The sequence below is a fragment of the Haliotis asinina genome, chromosome 3 (assembly GCF_037392515.1).
Source record: "Haliotis asinina isolate JCU_RB_2024 chromosome 3, JCU_Hal_asi_v2, whole genome shotgun sequence".
Taxonomy (NCBI): Eukaryota; Metazoa; Mollusca; class Gastropoda; order Lepetellida; family Haliotidae; genus Haliotis; species Haliotis asinina.
The window spans coordinates 52,420,868-52,439,027 of record NC_090282.1 but is presented as its reverse complement, the minus strand read 5'-3'; the positions used below and the strand labels follow the sequence as shown (position 1 = coordinate 52,439,027).

General features: G+C 39.9%; 1 protein-coding gene across 2 annotated transcripts in view; it reads left to right on the top strand.

The window, feature by feature from the left end:
* The window catches only part of LOC137278153 (ras-specific guanine nucleotide-releasing factor 2-like), an 802,775-nt gene that overhangs the window by 163,875 nt on the left and 620,740 nt on the right, over positions 1 to 18,160 (top strand). For both annotated transcript variants that reach the window (XM_067810323.1, XM_067810322.1), the window contains one exon: positions 2,105 to 2,184. In XM_067810323.1, coding sequence (XP_067666424.1) covers positions 2,105 to 2,184 — 80 coding nt within the window. The remainder of the gene's footprint in view (positions 1 to 2,104; positions 2,185 to 18,160) is intronic.

Genomic DNA, 18,160 nt, shown 5'->3' with positions numbered 1-18,160 from the left:
GTCACTCTCTGGCCATGGGTCTATACTTGTTACACCCCAAGCTGACATCAGCATGTCACTGAATATGCTATATTGCAAATATAGCAATATGAACATCACAAAATCCTCCAAATATCTCATCATCCGTGTGGAATCATGTATCCAGGAAGTATGTGGTATCCAGTTGGCTAAAAATCAGCAAAGTTCAGACTGCAGTAGCATGATATATAGGCAAAAATCAGGAGAGCTTTTTCAAGCCTGCTGCCTCTCGACGCAATATGTCATGGTTACAGATTGCTGGATATGACATGATTCTTGGTCCTATGACAGGCCCAGGTGGAGCAGAACTGTGTCGGTTAGACGCCAAGTTGACGTCATACAAGCAGGCGGCCTATGCATACATGACTAAGAAAGCCTACTCTGCAATGATCCAATGTTTTCTCAGGTTCTGCCTATATTTCAGTCTGACACCACTTCCAGCTTCTACTCAACCCCCTCACAGCATGGACACTGTAGTTAAAATGGGTGTCATGCATGTTAAAAGCATGCCACTGGCACAGAAATTGCCAGCCAAGCCAACCATTCTGTGACAAATCAGATCTCAACTCGACTTATCTATTCCTTATATCATCTCATTTTGGGGTGCCTGTTTGGTATCTTTCTCTACCTGAATGAGAAAGTCTACACTGCTTCCTGGTACACAAAGTACATCTCCAGATGGCCAATGATGTATTCGTGATGTTAATGGTGTTACAGTCTATGTAACCGTCTGACATTCCACAACTATTCAGTTCGAACAGAGGGTGTTACAACTGCCACTGTGCCCCTTCACAGCACTCAGGTAACAGTTATGTGACATCCCGGGCGAGATATCAAATCATCTGTTTTCTTTCATGTGTGATGGCAAATCAGTGGTCTTACCTATCCCTCCTTTATCACAGCAATAAAGACAGTGCTGGTGGCCTGTGGGTACCCGGCAGATAGCTACAACAGCCAATCATTCAGACGAGGGGATGTACCTTCGCTCACAAGATAGGTGTGTCACCCATACTCATCAAGCTTCATGGAGATTGGAAATAAATGCTTACAAAAGATACGTCTCTATAGATAGCTGAATTCATGATAAATTTTCAAAAGCTATGATAATAGCAGCAACATGTACTGAATAGGTGTTGGGGGTTTGGAAGATTTTTTGTCTTTTATTTTTTGTGGAAGTCGCGGTGGCTGAGCGGGCTAGGCGGCTGACTTTGTGTGCTGGCGATTAGGTGCCTGACTCTGAGGGTGCGGGTTCGAATCCCGGATGGGACTCAACCGAAAAAAGTACTAGAATTTGTACTTTACTAAGAAAGTGAAATCCCAAATATGACATATGTTGCATTTGACCACTTTCTAAATGGCATCGTCTAATGGCATCGTCTAATCATTTTATGAACAGTTTGACATTTTTATGTGTCAGTGTGAATAAAACTGGCATTGTATCCCCAATACCTATTATGTTATATCATGGACAGAGTTGAATCATATCTGGTGCACATAATATATGTGTTCTTTATTAGATTTTTTCAGATAAGCATCAGTGATATATGCATCAGATTAGCCTCAAGTGAGCTTGAGATAATCTTGATCTTTATCACAGACTCACATGTAAAGTATTTAGAAGTCATTGTATGTGTGATTCTCATTCAAAGTTACATTGTAATTATTCAGAGTCTATCATTGGAAAGTTCAAATTATTCATGAATTTAACTGATATTTTGTCAGATCTGCAGAATGTTTAATAATTTAAACTAAAGTGATCTTATGCAGATGTAGCAGTACATGGAGTCATCCCTTAGATGACATCCTTACCATGTCAGCTTCTTGATTTCTGTTAACCTCTTTAATCTTTGGTCATGTGGACAGTGCGCCTAAGTTTGGGTCAGAAGATCTAAGGTTCAAACTCCAGCAAGAGACTAAGATATGTTATGGTTGTCACAGAGATGTCACCCCAAAAAAATGTACAGGAGGAAAAGGAAAGGTTCTTTTCAAGAAGCTGCATGTTCGTTGTCACTTTGGTTCTAAATATTTGTTGTGCATGACCAATGTGTAACATTCCAGTTTCACATTCAAAACCTTTCTATTTCAGTGAGACACTACTGTTTTTGCATCAGATATTTCTGAAGGGATTGACAGCTCGACTAGAAAACTGGCCAACGCTTGTATTGGGTAAGGATTTTGTGTTTTTTTTACCCTGCTTTGTGCATTTAGTATGCAATGAATTGTACTTTGTGATGGGAGTTAGTGAATGATGAATACAATCTTTCACGATCTGTCTTCATTTAAAAACTTTTATGTAAATACTTTCATCTCAACCACACCATGTTTATTGTTACCTATATGCATGGTGCCTGTGAATTCAGTTTTTCTTTTAAATCAAATTAAGTCAAATTAATTTGGAAACAAGCCTAACTTGGACTTCATGATAAATTTTCATGATAAATGATACACACATCTACCTTGTCAGAATGCCACACTGTGTAAACCCAATCACTATTTTAAATCCTGTCACTGCTGGTGTCACACAAATCTGTCGCAAACTCCTCGTAGGATATTGGTTCACCTTGGATTGCAAAAGTAGTACGATTAAATATTGACATGAAATCAAACCAGTACTTGAAATCTGCTGTGGCAGACATTCTCAAGTGACGATTTATGAATTTTATTTAAACACATCTGTAATTGTCTCTCAATGGTATGCATATTTTTACGACATGAAACATTAAAATCATCAACAAACAATGACCCATCTACTGAGTCATTTAAAACTTTTGAGAAACTATTTATTTTTATACTGAATAAAGTAACAGACAAGGGTGATCCAATACGAACTTGAAATTGTCTGACTGTTAAAAACTGGGATATAAAATGTGGCAAGTGGCCTCTCAAACCAAACTCATGTAAATTAAAATACCAGGTTTCCATGTGGTATCATCAGCTTTCTCCAGGTCAAAAAATATTGATACAGCATGTTGGTTATTGACAATGAAATTTTTAACAAATGATTCTAGTTGAACCAAATGATCAATAGTGCTTCTATTTTTGCAAAAAACACATTGGATGTTAGTAATAAGGATATTAGATTCATGAAACCATACTAATCTATTATTGACCATGCATTCCATGGTCTTTCAAATGCAGCTAGTTAGTGAAATAGGTCTATTGTTCGATGGAACTGTATGATCACGACCAGGCTTAGGTATTGGTACAACAATGGCATGATGCCACAAAGGCGGAAAGTGCCCTGTTGTCCAAATATGATAAAAAATGTTCAGAAGTGTTTCAAGACATAATTTGGGTAAATGTTTCAGGAGCTGGTATTGGATATCATCAGTGACTGTTGCGGTATCATGAGCCTGCGCAAAGGCAGTATTCAGCTCATGTAGTGAAAATACTTCAGTATAGTCTTCGCCATTACCAGAATGAAAGTTCAGTTTTTGCTGTTGTTGATGATTTTATGTTTCTGAAATGATGGATTATAATTGGATGAACACGAATGTGCAGCTATAGTTTTACCAAACTTGTTTGCAATGGCAATTTTATCAGTTAATATATTTAGTCCATCATTAAGATGATGAATACTAATATTTCTACCTTTGCCCTTCATTCTCTGTATCTGTTCCACACCTTTGTCATTGGTGTATGAGAATTAATCTTTGATACACAGGTCTTCCAAGACTGACGTTTACTTTGTTTAAAAGTACATTGAGCTTAGCATTGTTTATTTTGAAATTATTTAAATTGTGAACAGTAGGATGGCAGCAAAAGTATTACTTTGCCTTCTTCCTACACTTGCTAGCTTGTTTACAATCGTAGTAAACCATGGTTTAAGATTATGTGGTTTTGCAGAAGCCTTAGGAATAGTTTCACCGGCAATATTCTTCAGTTTTTTGGAGAACAAATGAATTAGATCTGGGGTATTGATAGAAGAGTGAGATTGCAAGTTGTCAGCACACAGTGTTTGGAACAATGGCCTGTTAGCCTTGTCAAAATTCCACCTTGTTGCAGGGGGATCATCAGTTAGATTAATAGCTGAAGGTATTTTGGGAAAGTGGTCACTTCCACAAAGATCATCGTGGACTGACCATTTTAATTCGCTATATTTGTTTGGATCTGTGAGTGACAGATCGAGTACAGAATAGGTTCCAAAACCAGGGTGTAAATATGTGACAAATCCATCATTAAATCTGCACAAATCATTATTTGAAATGAAGTCTTCAAGAATTTTTCTTTTATTGTTGGTATCAGCACTTCCCCTCAAAGGGTTATGGCCGCTAAGATCACCCATGATTATGCATGGTTTAGGGAGCTAGTCAAATAGATCCTGAAGATCGGACTGCTGAAGAGCCGAAGAAGGAGAGATGTACAAAGAACAAAGCATAAACGTTATCTGTAAAGTAAGCCGGACTGCAACAGCCTGAAGGTTACTTTTAAGGGGAGCTGAGCTATGGATTACACAGTGCCTCACAAGAATAGAAGCATTGCCAGTGGCTTTATCACCTTCAGGTGAAAATGAATGAAATGAATTATACTGGCGCAATTCAAATTTATCATTACTTTTCAGATATGTCTCTTGTAGACTAAACGCTGATGATGTATAATCTTGGGATAATAATTGTAAGTCATTAAAATTGTTCCTAAGGCCTCTGCAAATTCATTGTATTAATGCCATAAAAATGTCTCGGTAGGTTCAACTGGAGTTCATGACTGCTTGGTAGCACCACTCCTACACCCTATTCGTGAAGGTGTGATCTCCATGTCAAGCAATTCAAAATGATCTTGAACCGTCACTGATGGTGTCAAAGGTGAAGGCTCTTCTAAATGTTGAAGAACCCTGGTCTTTTTCCTCATTTTTTTCTTGTCCTTGCTAGAAAGATGATCACCACCTTTTGTTGCCTGTGTTGAATTCATGGCTTCAGACTGAGATTTGGTCCTGGACGATAAGGAGCGTTGACACTCTTGTGATATTGGAGGATTGTCATCCAAGGTTATCTGAGTTGCATTCACCCAAGATAGTACAGTCGGACAAGTAGTATATCCTATAGCGGTACGAGACCAGTTCAAACTAATTAGTAAGTAATATTAATAACACAGATCTCGACCCCCCTTTCAAAAACATAAACCCCCAGATGACACAACCCGTCTCCCATTCAAACAAGCTCACAGTGGAAGGGCGACAACCTCTGTGGGCTTGTATTCCCTTTACTACACACAGGTTTAAATGGGGAATCTAAGCCCAAAATGTCTAAGCTGTTCAAAAAAGACAATCGCGCATCAATTAAAATTAAAACTGTTAAGTAATCTAACAGTAATGAGTGAGTCACGTCATAATGAGAATTAACTTAGTCACTGAGAGCTGGTTTCAGTAACTCTATTCAAAGATGCATTGCGAACATAATAGACCAGGTTCTCACATCGTTTGAACGGGGACACTCTCTCATTTACCATGACTAACCCATCTCGAAGTGAGCTAGGGAGCGACTTATGGTCACTGAGAGCTTAGTCACTGAGAGCTGGTTTCAGTAACTCTATTCAAAGATGCATTGCGAACATAATAGACCAGGTTCTCACATCGTTTGAACGGGGATGCTCTCTCATTTACCATGACTTACTCAGTTCGAAGTGAGCTAGGGAGCGGCCTCCATATGAGACATCTACACTTTCATTATTCTCATACAATCGGGTTTGGAACCATCAGTCAGCCTCCCTTGCCGGTGTCTATCACTAACACAGTGAGCCGGTTATATTCTCTTTACTACACAAATCTCTAAATGGGTCACAGCAGTGTGCTGTGTCGTGCCGGCTGAGAGCATAGTAATAAAGGGTGTGTGTCTGTGTAACCATATCAGTAAATATGAGCTTTGTTAAGAGTAACTATAGTGATTATGGGATCAAATACGTCGTAATGTTCTCTTATTGAGATTAAGAAGAAAACTACCCATGTATTTAAATTCGGGTACATACTATTAGCAATGACTTCAGGCAGTATATTCATTTTGTAGACCTTTCCATTAATAACAATAGTCAGTAGATAGTCACCCTGCCCTAATTGTTCGAGCTTGTCAAGAATCAGAGGCTCGACACCAAATAGATTTATGTTTTCAGCTCAGCACAATTCCATTATTATGCATAGGTGTGAACAAATCTTTAATAGTGTGAATATGCTGGCGGCGCTGTGGCTTGCACCCGGCTAGGAGATGTGGGTGTCTCCGCCATTGGTAATCGTATATACTGTGAATGACTAAACTGGCATTCGAGTTGACTGGTGCTAGCATGTTGCCAGTGTGACCTGGTATTCGTAATATTTGTATAGAACTATCTTTTAAGGGATTAAGGGATGTGAGAAGTATGCCATTGTTAGTAATTTTAGAAACGTAATCATTCTGATTTAAAACGATGTAAGGGTTTGTTTAATTAACCATTCAAGCTGTGTAAAATCTTCTAGTGGCATGTTTGTAAATGTTATCTTTTAAATAAAATAGGTATGGGGTTGATTCCTCAACGGGTAAATTGAATCTCTTTGTGTCCTCTAGATCACCGAGTGTTACATTAGAGCTTACAATCGTTTATTAAACTGTTAGAAAACAGTTTCCAATTGTTTTTCTGACAATACCACATAAATGAACTTAAACTTATAAGATTGATGTGCTCGGTTAGGAAAATCTTGGTTAGAGATACAGTGTCTTCCACTAACACTGTGACACCTTGTAAACTGGTGCGTGAATCACCACCTATCCACATGTAAACTGAGCAAACTCTGCCCTGGTGTTTTTTCGCCCATCAGAGTTTGATTCCTTTCACAATCTCAATATCACTCTGCGGTGGCTCACCGAGATAGACCTGAATGACTATCCACTAGGTTTTCCATGATGGCAGTCACACTATCGAATTCAGTAACCAACTGTAATACCACGCTGTCTCCAGGTTTGCATGAAAGCATGTGGGCTGCTCTATTCGAGACTGTTGTGATGGTTACACTGCGTCTCTGTGATGGAATGTAAGCCGCAAGTAGGATTCCACTGTTTACGACTTTGTTTAGGTAGTGGTCTTTATTTTCCATGAAAACGTATGGAGAAATTAGTGTTACGTTGAGAAGCCAGTTGATTTGAGATGATAATATCATCCACCTGTTGTCGTGGGTGAGCATTAGAGTACAGTTTGTTTTGTTCAACGTTTGTTGGTCTGTGAAAGTCTTCTAAATCGAGCGTTATACCACCGAATGATGGATGTATTCTCCATTCATCAGCATCGTTGCAAACTATATTATATTGTGTATTGCTGTCAGATCCTGTTGTATCTAGGTTTAAATTACTACCGCCAGTGGGAATTTCAACTCGTTTGTATATGCTGTTCATAAGCTTAAATACGTACATTTTACCATCTGTTCCTAAATCATCTATCCTCTAGTATCACCTAAATCTGACAAACTTGTATTAACACATCTTTTTATTCACATTCCTGGTCCTTGATTACTAGCCATTAATGTGAAGTGTTACGCTTAGGTAACCTATATCTACATATATATTTTTTGTATCTTGAATATCAACATTTAAGTCGGTAATAATACCACCTGTAAATTTTTTATACTGACGCGAAGAAAATGACTCAGTGCGGCCCTCATTGTATTTTCTGTTTTAACCGGGATAGCCCTCACCAACATGGAAGGACTATTTTTATGTAAATTATCCGTTGTGCTAAGCTTATTGAGATGAACTCATAGCTCATAGCAAGGAATTAGATCTGGCAGAGTAATACTAGTTATGGATTCACCAGGTGATAAATCAGTACATGGAATATACCCTAGTAATTTCTGGTTAATATTATGTATAAACCAGAAATACGCTACCCAAAAACTACAGCATAAATGCCTCAGACTTCACACACATGAAAATCGTGGTGGACTTGCAGTTGGCTGCCCACAGGACTGACCCACACCCAGCTGTCCGCAGGACACCCCACTATTTTATAGCCAGATTCATGGATGTGTTTGAACATCATGGTTTAACAACCCGATGCAGTTCTGGCAGAATCAATTCAATTTTGCAGTGTGTTGCGCCCACCCACACTGGGTGGGATGAACTGAGTAAATCTGTGTTTACATTTCAGATGTGCTACCATATTAGACCTATTCTCAAAGAAATAAGCACACCAATACCACAGGATAAGGCATGGAATGCAATAGACAATCCGTACGATAGACGGGCATACAAACAAGTTTGTATTGAGTTCGGTGTCGATCCTTATATGGACTGGCGTTTGCCGGGTCCAAATCATGGATTAAGAATTCCTATGGTTCACAATCAGTCTCTGGCTGAAGCCAGCTATGATGTTAAAAAATGGGGTTACAAGTCGTATCACTACTTAAAAACAAACGAGTGGGATGGCCATTACTTGGTTTTTGACGACAGCAAGGATTACCACATTTGGAGGTTTAAACATGGTTTATGCTTGGAGCTCAATCGTAGACGCACTCTGACATCATAGTTAAGGGAACCGCTTACGACGCGCAGAAACAATTTGTGGTTAATATTGAGGATGCTATTGCATCACCGGTAGATCTACCTAGCGCCATACCAGGACACGTTACAATATGCCAGGTCAAAAGGTTGACTACGTGTTAGGTGTGGGATTGCATATGGCTCCTAGCAACATGCGCCTGAGAATGAATAAAATAACTGGCTACAACAATGAAATAATCATCACCATAGCAGATAAAAAATTGGGTGTTAATGATGATATAAACGTCTCCCCCACACTCCCAGGGGTGAGACTGGTATAGTAGTATCTCCACCAGAGCCAATGGTACGGAAATTGCCCGACTGGCAGGTCCACCCCATTGTGCAGGCAGTCAACCAGCAACATATCGATTATAAAACAGCGCTGGCTTTCGGTGGTGTTGCGGTCGGTTTGTGTCTTATTTGGTAAAAAATTCCTTAGCCACTATGTATACTGGACCAACCACGGCGACAATGAATGCCCACAGACTTTGACCGAGCAATGTGGTAGTTTTACCAAGCGTGCTAAGCAGCCACGATACGATACTACCTATGATACCAGACAGGGCTTCTGCGGCCTTACCAGCGAGTTTAACCAGGGCCTCTCCAAGTGATTTCAGATGTTGTTTTATCCAGTCTCTGACGTCACCACTACTCAGTGTGGTGCCACTTTGTCTAGACCATACAGTTCCCTCACTGGAAATTCAAACCCAGGCAATGGCTTATCCCGGTATTTACTCAACAGTTTTTCAATGCTGTTGTGGGGTATCCCCCACACCCCCATTCTGCAGGTCATGGCTGGCCGCAACAAGCTTGGATCTGGTAGTTTGCAGATCTTGAACGACCTCCGTGGGAATTTTTGGTTTTGCACGGCCATAAATTATGCATGTTTAGTTTTTCACAGATAAAATCAGTACCATAATGACTGGCAAGAGTTGACAAGGCAAGTGGTTTTCTAGTGCGACTGTGGAATAGGTCAACACCCAGGTTATCCCTAAGACGTAGAGTGCCACTATCATCTATGGTTTGAATAGTCTCAGTACGTAGGATTGATGTAGTTTTTATCATTTTTTGATTCTTCGTAATAATCGTCTACTGCTGTTTCTAACATTGAGGCTCTTGCTTGTGAACCAATAAACGAAGTATCTTCGTCATTATAAACATCAGGTCTGCTGTCCGCACCCACTCCAAAAACGTCCATCTCAGAATCGCCCATACTTTGAAATTATATTATATTATAATAATATATAATGTCATACGGTAGAAAACTAAATCTTTTTTCGATGATGATGTCAGACACCATCATAAAAATTAGTGGCAACGAGGTGCTTAGCATAGACAACAGCGATATGTATTACTGGTATGTGGACCTATGGATGAGTGAGGGAGAACGAGAAAAGTGTATACCAGGGACTTGGCAACAAAAAAGCGAATATGTCACGTTCTGGGTATGCCTTCAAGCCAGATGAGTTAAGCAATATACCGAAAAGTGCAAAAGCAATTGCCGAAGCATATGGGAACAGGTTTTGTATCCCGCTTGACTTGACTGTTTTACCAAGCCGTATTAGGTGACAGGTTGCAATACGAACTCACGTTCAATGAACACTACAGAGTTGTGTACCAGGGTGGTCATTCAACAAGTTCTTACGAGATTGAAAACATCTCTTTGGAGTTCAATATGGTGACTAGTCCGGATCTTGCCAAGCAGATTAGAAATCATTACTCTGGAAAAATGACCATCCTCTACGATAGGATACTGCGGCACAGAATAAAAACTTGTGATAAGGGTGATACAATTTGGAATATCAATTTAAATGTACTGGCACGACGAAAGGAATATTGATCATACCCATTGAGCAATACAACCCATTCAGTAGAGACAGTGAGAAATTCTTCAACCCAGAAATCACCAAAGTAGAAGTGACCATAGAGGGAGTGCCTAATCAGTTATTCAGCCACGGAATGAGAGCACACCAGCAGTGGGATGAAATAAAGAAACTACCAGCAATCAAACGAAACTCAATAGTCGACAACATGGTCAGCGACCTTGAGCTATACTCTATGAATATCGGTGAGAAATTAAACAGAAAGTACGCGTTGTGGTTGGATATGAGATCGACGGATGATACCAGTCTACACTGTAGCAGGCGTCGCATTGAAAATGGAAGTGAGGTTATAACAATTCAAATAACGAAGAAGGCTCAAACAGCTGGGGTGTTGTATTTATATATATATGTAATTATGGATGCGCAACTTAATATAGACAATGGGAGATTCGTGCAAGCCATCTACTGACCGTAGGGGGTCCTGCGGACAGCTGACTGCAAGTAACAACAATAAATCTACTGGGGGGTGTGGGGGTCTCCCCCATGACCCGCATTGCGCTATTGTATGTGGGCTGATGGGTTGTGGTAAGACCGTTTTCGTGCTGGATTTGTTGGAGGGATATTTTAGGGAAGTATTTGATAAAATCGTTATATTGTGCCCTACTATAAACATGAATAATACGTACAAGGAAAGAGCTTGGGTTATGACTGACCTGGACGTACAGAGAGTCAACCCAGGGAAATGCCTACAAGAGTATTTAACACTGTTTCACAACAAATTTAAAGGAATACTGATGTTCATCCTTGATGATTGCAGCGCTAACAGAGAAATAACAAGGAAGAGAGACATGCTGTCGTATTTAGCCTTCTCTGAACGGCACGTGAATCACAGCATATGGGTACTGACTCAGAAATTCAACTGGGTGTTGAAAGGCTTGAGAGAGCAGACCCTTTGGGTGGCATTATTTCACTGCAGGGACAGGGATTCATTCAAGGAGTGTTTGAGAGAATGACGTGATGAGTAAACCTGAACGGGAATGGCTGAAAAACAACAGCTCACTGAAACTAAGCATGCCGAGGTAGTATTGAAAACCGACCAGCCAGTGGAGTGGTGGGTGATCCCCACACTCCCAAACAGCTGACTGCAAGTCCCTGCGGTCGGCCTAGTAATTACCTAGTGACCTAGCAGTCGGCCTGGTAAATATTAGCAATTGCCTAGTGACCTTGTGGTCGGCTTATTAAATTTTAGTAAATGTTAGAAAATTTTTGTAATGTTTTAGTAAATGTTAGTAATAGTTAGAAATTTTAGTGATGACCTGTGGTGGGGGTATGGGGTCTCCTATTTTTGAAGTCTTGTGTAATCTAACCTTTATCTCTATGTGTTTAGCATATGTTGGATATTATTTTTTTAAAATAAAAACAAGCGTATCATTATATAAAATGGAGTGTGATGAATTACTAGAGCAGTTGTTGGTTCCAGAAGAACAAAAGGATAACAAGCACCGTGGTAGACTGATAACGCTAGTAGTGGGTGGTAATGGAAAGCAATATTCGGGTGACAACATAACCGCTGATAAAATTCAGAAAATGTTGGACGAGGAAATCAATAAATTACACGCTAGGTATGAGGCACAACTCGGGGCTGAGATGACAAAAGTCATAGGTTCTACTATTACCCAGATTTACACCGGCATAGCGTCGCACTTTTTACCAATACCACCCAAACGTCATCTCTATTTGTGGGAGGACTTAGAGAAGGACCCATTTATCGATAATGCCATGAGCTATATAAGTTGTGCTCAATACCACAAATATGGTATGTATCTGGCTCCTGTGATGGCAGCGATTATCATGGCAAAGCATTGTAAATTTAATACAACAAATAATAACAATAATATTATAAAAGATGGCAGACAGCAAAGTGGAGGTGGATACACCCCAAGTGGGGACACCCAAGGAACCAGTGCCGCAAGTTACCAAGAAAAAGAACCCAAAAAGAGTTGAGGCTGGTAGAAGAAACGCCTTAGCCAGGCACAATAAACATAATTATAAATTATGGGTGGGTGTAGGTGGTGTAATAGCCACTGCTATTGTTTCATTATATGCTCTGTGGACAGCCAACAACAAGCCACCACAAACACAGCCCCACTGCAAGTCACCCACACAAGTCCACCTGGGGGTGTGGGGGACTCCCCCACTATCGACCCTCATATTATGTTATAATTAAAATTATATCTCATATTATATATTATGTCTGAGGTCGTTCATTAATGACGTGTACCACGCATTGGTGGTTTTCGGGTTGGCAGTAGGGTACGCTCGGTTGACTAAAGTGATGATAAAACAACTGACTATCAAATTCGACTTTGACATGCAAGATATTTTTATACTTACTATGAACATTGGTATGGCGATGGCCACCAAGGATGTTTTAGTAAAGCAAGGTATTATACCAGAAAATATTTTGAAGTAATATAAAACATGGCCACGGTAGCAATGATGGTTGGTGGGGCTTTCGTGAATGCCCTTGCATTTTCCGGGAGTAATTTCCTGTTTTCACAATTGAGAGAGTCAAACGCGGCTGAGAGAAAACGACACAATATAGCTATAGAAAAGCTACAGGCCGCACAGGCTGAATATGCTAAGAGGCGTTTGAATAGACTACGTTTTATCAATAATCAACTCCAGCGCGAAAACCATGGAGTTAGATTGTTCACAGACGTTGACGAAGCTATGAAAGAAAACTACGTATCAACGGGTAAGAAACTGGAACCATTAAATGAACCAACTATGACACACTCCTTCAGAGGGTCAGAAATATCGCAAATTGATCTTCGGCATACTTGGTATAGCGGTGACAGTGTTAATGGTTGTATATCACAAAATGAGACGTGTTTGGGACTGGGTACTTATGTGGAAAACGGACATTTGTGGTAAAATGAGCCACGGTCAGGGTTACTGTTCTTATCACCGTAAAGGTGCTGCTTAAGGGGTGCCACTGACTCTACCACAACAGATTTCATAACGGATTGCTTCAACTGGTTTCTTGTCGAGTAGCCTAGTTACTTCACGGTTTACTGAGTCAACCCCACAAGGAAGTCGTACTACCCATTCTCTGTTCAGTGTCCTGCAGACAGCTGGGGGTGTGGGGGTGTCCCACACTAAGTCACATGAGTATTTGTGAGCAAACAAACGATCGGCTGAGGAACGATTGAATCTCTCGACTATGGTTTGACTTCTGTGTTTGACAGCTGCACCCCGCCTTATCTCTACATTGTGTTTGGTAAACAGTTGTGTCACATCACCCATGAATTCGTGACCTGGGTCTACTTGTAACACGAAAGGCCATGTCAGTAGACTGCATTTGTATATGCACTTGAAACCACGTGCTACTTGTGTCGCGTCCTTGGTGGTTAGGGGTTCAGCTTCCTTGTAGCCACTGGCTACATCTACAATGGTCAGTGCATACTTGTATGTTTTAACTCTTACCCCATCATGTGGAAGAAACAATAGATCAGCCTGGTGAACTTGGTTAGGGATATGAATACCAAACTTTCTCCTGGGTATATATCTAGGTGGTGGTAAGTATACTTGTCATATAGTGTTGTTTTAACCAGGCTTTGGCCTTTTCTTCTGAAACACGCGCGGCTTTAGCTAATTTTTTTTTATAGTGTCTGCCCCTTTCCAATATCCACGTGGACTGTAGTATATTTTCTCCATTATATGTTACTTACTTCAATATCTTTATGACCGTAAGCGTAGGTATTGACACCATCCGGGGCTATCCAGCGTTTTGTGTCCAGCGGTGATAGAGATGTCTTGTTTAATGTCAACCCGTATATCTTATGCCCGTCACTACGGAGTGTGTTCATCTGGTGTTTGAATGTTTTCTCCTCGAATAGGGCCTGTTTGTATAGGGTATGTTTGATATGGCTTTTCACCACATTCTTTTTCACACCCTTAGCCTTTCTTATGTCAGCGTCGTCTCCTTTCTTGAATACATCTAAGGTCTCAACCCCACTTATTCAGCGATTGGTATGCCAGCACATTCATCTTTCATACAGCCTATAACTTTTTTATTCGTTGTGTTGTGCATAGGGTGGTCTCTCACTGGTGTCATACAGGTTGCATATTGGCTTTCATATCCTCATGCATGTCCTCGGTTTGAATCTCCATCAGCAGGGAGTCAGTATCCGTTTACAACACCTCACACATGGGGGTGCCCCCACGCCCCTATCAGGATACTGCTTCTTGAGCTCATTGTAGAAGTCATACATCAGGTGTTTAGAAAGGTCTAGAACACACATGCCGACGTAGACCGGTCGATTAAGTTTAATGTGGCTCTTCTTCATATGCATGTCATCATCTAATATAGTACTTCTATTGTATGCAGGGCTCGCTATCAGTTTCCTGAGCTTCTTTTCCTCATTCGACCTGACTAGCTTCACACTGACACTGAGTTTGTACAGGTTTTTCTCAAAGTCATTAGTGGCCAGCTTTCTTAAGTCCGTGTTCATCCTGATGTAGGGTTCCATCCATGGGCTTTGATCGAACTTAAGTATTCTTTGTATATTAGTCAGCTTCATACCAGAGATAGATACAGCTGTAAGTTACGACAGTGGACTATATACATTGTTTTATTCATCAAATTAGGCACCAATTTCTCTACATTTCCTTGTGGTCCATTCATTAGGTTATGTTGGTACTCAGACATCCTGTCAGGATTAACCCTCAAATGTTCAGGTGCCAGGGGGTAACTTCACTTCAAGTATATAACCCTTATCAGAAGTAGGGGACACCCCTACAACACATTGAAAATTACTCTCAGGCACCCATTGGTAGACATTGACTTATACCCCAGCCATACAGGTTGTTAGCATCGAGATAGAATAGATGAGTTGAAGGTTTATCAGGGTTGTAGCCTTTCGCATACTTGTTGTTAGCTTTAGCATAATGTTTTGATACCATAGAAATACCACCTTGTAACCCTTTCTCAACAAACAGGTGCATATCATAATCTGTAAATAATTCTAACTCAGCACCTTTTTTCTTCAGTAAGGCATCCCATGACAGCCAAGGTGATGAATAATACCATGCCGGGTCCAACCCATATTTTTTTTTTTTTTTTTTTTTTTATTCCAGCAAAGAAGAAAATGCACAGGCAGTTACAATACAAATACAAAGTGAAAATAGTAGTAAATCAATGTTACATGTACAGTGTTGGCATGGGCATGGTTCTATGGCAGATTTGTATGAATAGTCTGGTTGGAGTTTGAACTTTTTTAATAACACTGACCATTTGTTTTCGAATGCTAAAGTTTCGTTCTTTTTATTGGCATTAAATCGTTCTATGGCACATATTTGTTTCAGATTGTTAGTAAAGGTGTCTATTGATAGATTATTGCCATGTAAGCTGCTTAAGAAAATATGTCGTTTGCCCAGTAAAAGATAGTGATTCAGCAGTCTAAAGCGTGAAGGAAATCCAAAGAGTATAGCTTTCGTATCTAGAGTTACACGTGAGTTTGTATGAGTATTCCAAAATAGTTGCAAACTCGACCAGAAGTCTTTAACATATTCACATTCCAGAAAAACATGCACTAAAGTTTCTTTATCACTTTTACAGAAAGAGCAGGTATCATCATTAATTAATTTCATAGCCTTTAATTCCTTCCTCGTGAACACTATCTGGTGTAAGAATTTAAACTGAAATTCTAGTAGCTTGATATCTTTTGTGCACCGTCTGTAGTGAAGAAATATTTCTTTCCAGTCAAAAGAAGAAAGGTTAAAGTTTTTAACCCACTTGTCACAAACTGATGGGTAATCGCTACAGGCGATAATGCGGTCATAAAAATATCTAGCGCCCTTGCCAGGTTTGAGCATGCTGAGCGCCTGACGTGTTTTACCTGGGCTCTCGCCACCCCATGGATAAAATCCAAGTAATCCTCAAAGTTTGATTTTATTTTGTGCCTCAAAAGCTCTAAATCTGACACTGATCAGTATAGTCTAAAACCTGGAACAAATCTTGTTCTTTGAAATTTGACATTTTGTGAATTTTTGAACTTTGATATCTATGGCCGAGACACAACGTGTGACACGGACTATGTCAGGTGTTGAAGATACCATCTTAGCGTCAGAAAAGAGACTGGCTCAACTTATCACAACCACCAAAAATGAACTACAAGAATCTATAGACAATATCCGAGAAGAATTTCAAGGGATGAAGACCAGAGTGAGTGATATCGAGACGGATGTCTCACGGCACGAAACTGACATTGAAAAGCTCCAAAAGGAGCTAGCAGACGAAACAGAGAGTCGACGTCAGCTTGAACGCCAATATCTTCTGAAGGATATTCACGACAGACCCCCAAACCTGCTGTTTTACGGGATACCAGAAACCCCAGGTGAGAACACTGAGAGAGCACTCCGTGATTTCTTTGTAGATAAACTTAATTTCACGGAACAGAGAGCGTTTGACATTTATTTTAATATCGCTCATAGGCTGCCTATCTCTGAATATCAGCGAAAAAACAACCAAAACCCAATTCGATGCATCATAGCTACATTTGTGTATATGCCGGACAGAGAAGCCGTATACGATGCCAGGAAATTGCTCAGTAAATCTGGGATCAGTATCCAGACTGACTTACCACCCTTTCTCAAAAAGAAACGAGCGATCCTCATTCGAAAGGCCAACACTCTACGTCAAGAGTCCGGTGTGTGGACAAGAGTCAGAGTTGTTGCCACAGAGGTTGTTCTGGAGACACGCGACTCCAAGAAAACAGGATCACCCTGGACCCGATATGACCAACAATAAACAAAAAAAAAAATCTACCAAACCATATGTGTAGTGTTGACACTTCAAAAGAAACTATTTTCTTTGTGCCTTATTCCAAGACTGACCCTAAACGTAAATGTTCTTTATTGTATCTAAAGACACTGAACCGGTTACATTCTGTTCCGGTTGTAATAAATAATGTCATATTTTCAACTTGTCACCTTCAATTCTGAAGTTACTCATGCCTAGCTTATGTAGATTGTCGACAGGACCCGATATAGTTTTGTTGTACTCCATGCCCTATGTGCTATTTTTAGCTCCAGTACATGTCCTGTGTATGCCGGGCCACTGAGTGCGCGGTGATATCGAAAGCATGTGATGCACGCCTTGATTGTGTATGAAACACGTGTGTCAATGTGATGTTCCACAACAGATTTTCATCTTTTGGATATACATGTGTATTAACTAAGGATTCGCAACAGTGAGTAACCTTTTAATGTTGCTTCATGCATATGTTTGATTCTGATAAGCATTGTAATGTGATGGTGTAATATGACCATGTAATGACGTTCAGTTGCTTGTTGAAGTCACGGAAATGTTTTCTAAAACAATTTTACTTTCTTTTCCCGTATCATGCGACTGATGAGTTATATTTGATGTACTGTAGACCATAGGTTCAAAATATCACCAACGTTTGGATTTTCAGTATATGTGTATTGTTTGGCAAATAGGGCATTTACTGACCATGTGTATGTTGTGTGATATTATTGACTAGTTGCTTCCGTTTGGTCTATCGCACAATGTAATCTTTACGGATTCGCAACAGTGAGAAACGTTAAAGTTGTTTTAACCGTCGTACGTACACTGTCACGTATATTCTCAGTACTTGACATGGTAGCATATTGCTAATATTACTATTTTGTCGATCTATATCGAAATATTATTTATCAGCATATAACTATAAGTTATATGCGTGCCCTATGCCATTAATCTTGATAATATTCACATTTTTATACACCGTTGATAATTCAAATTGATTTAAATAAGAT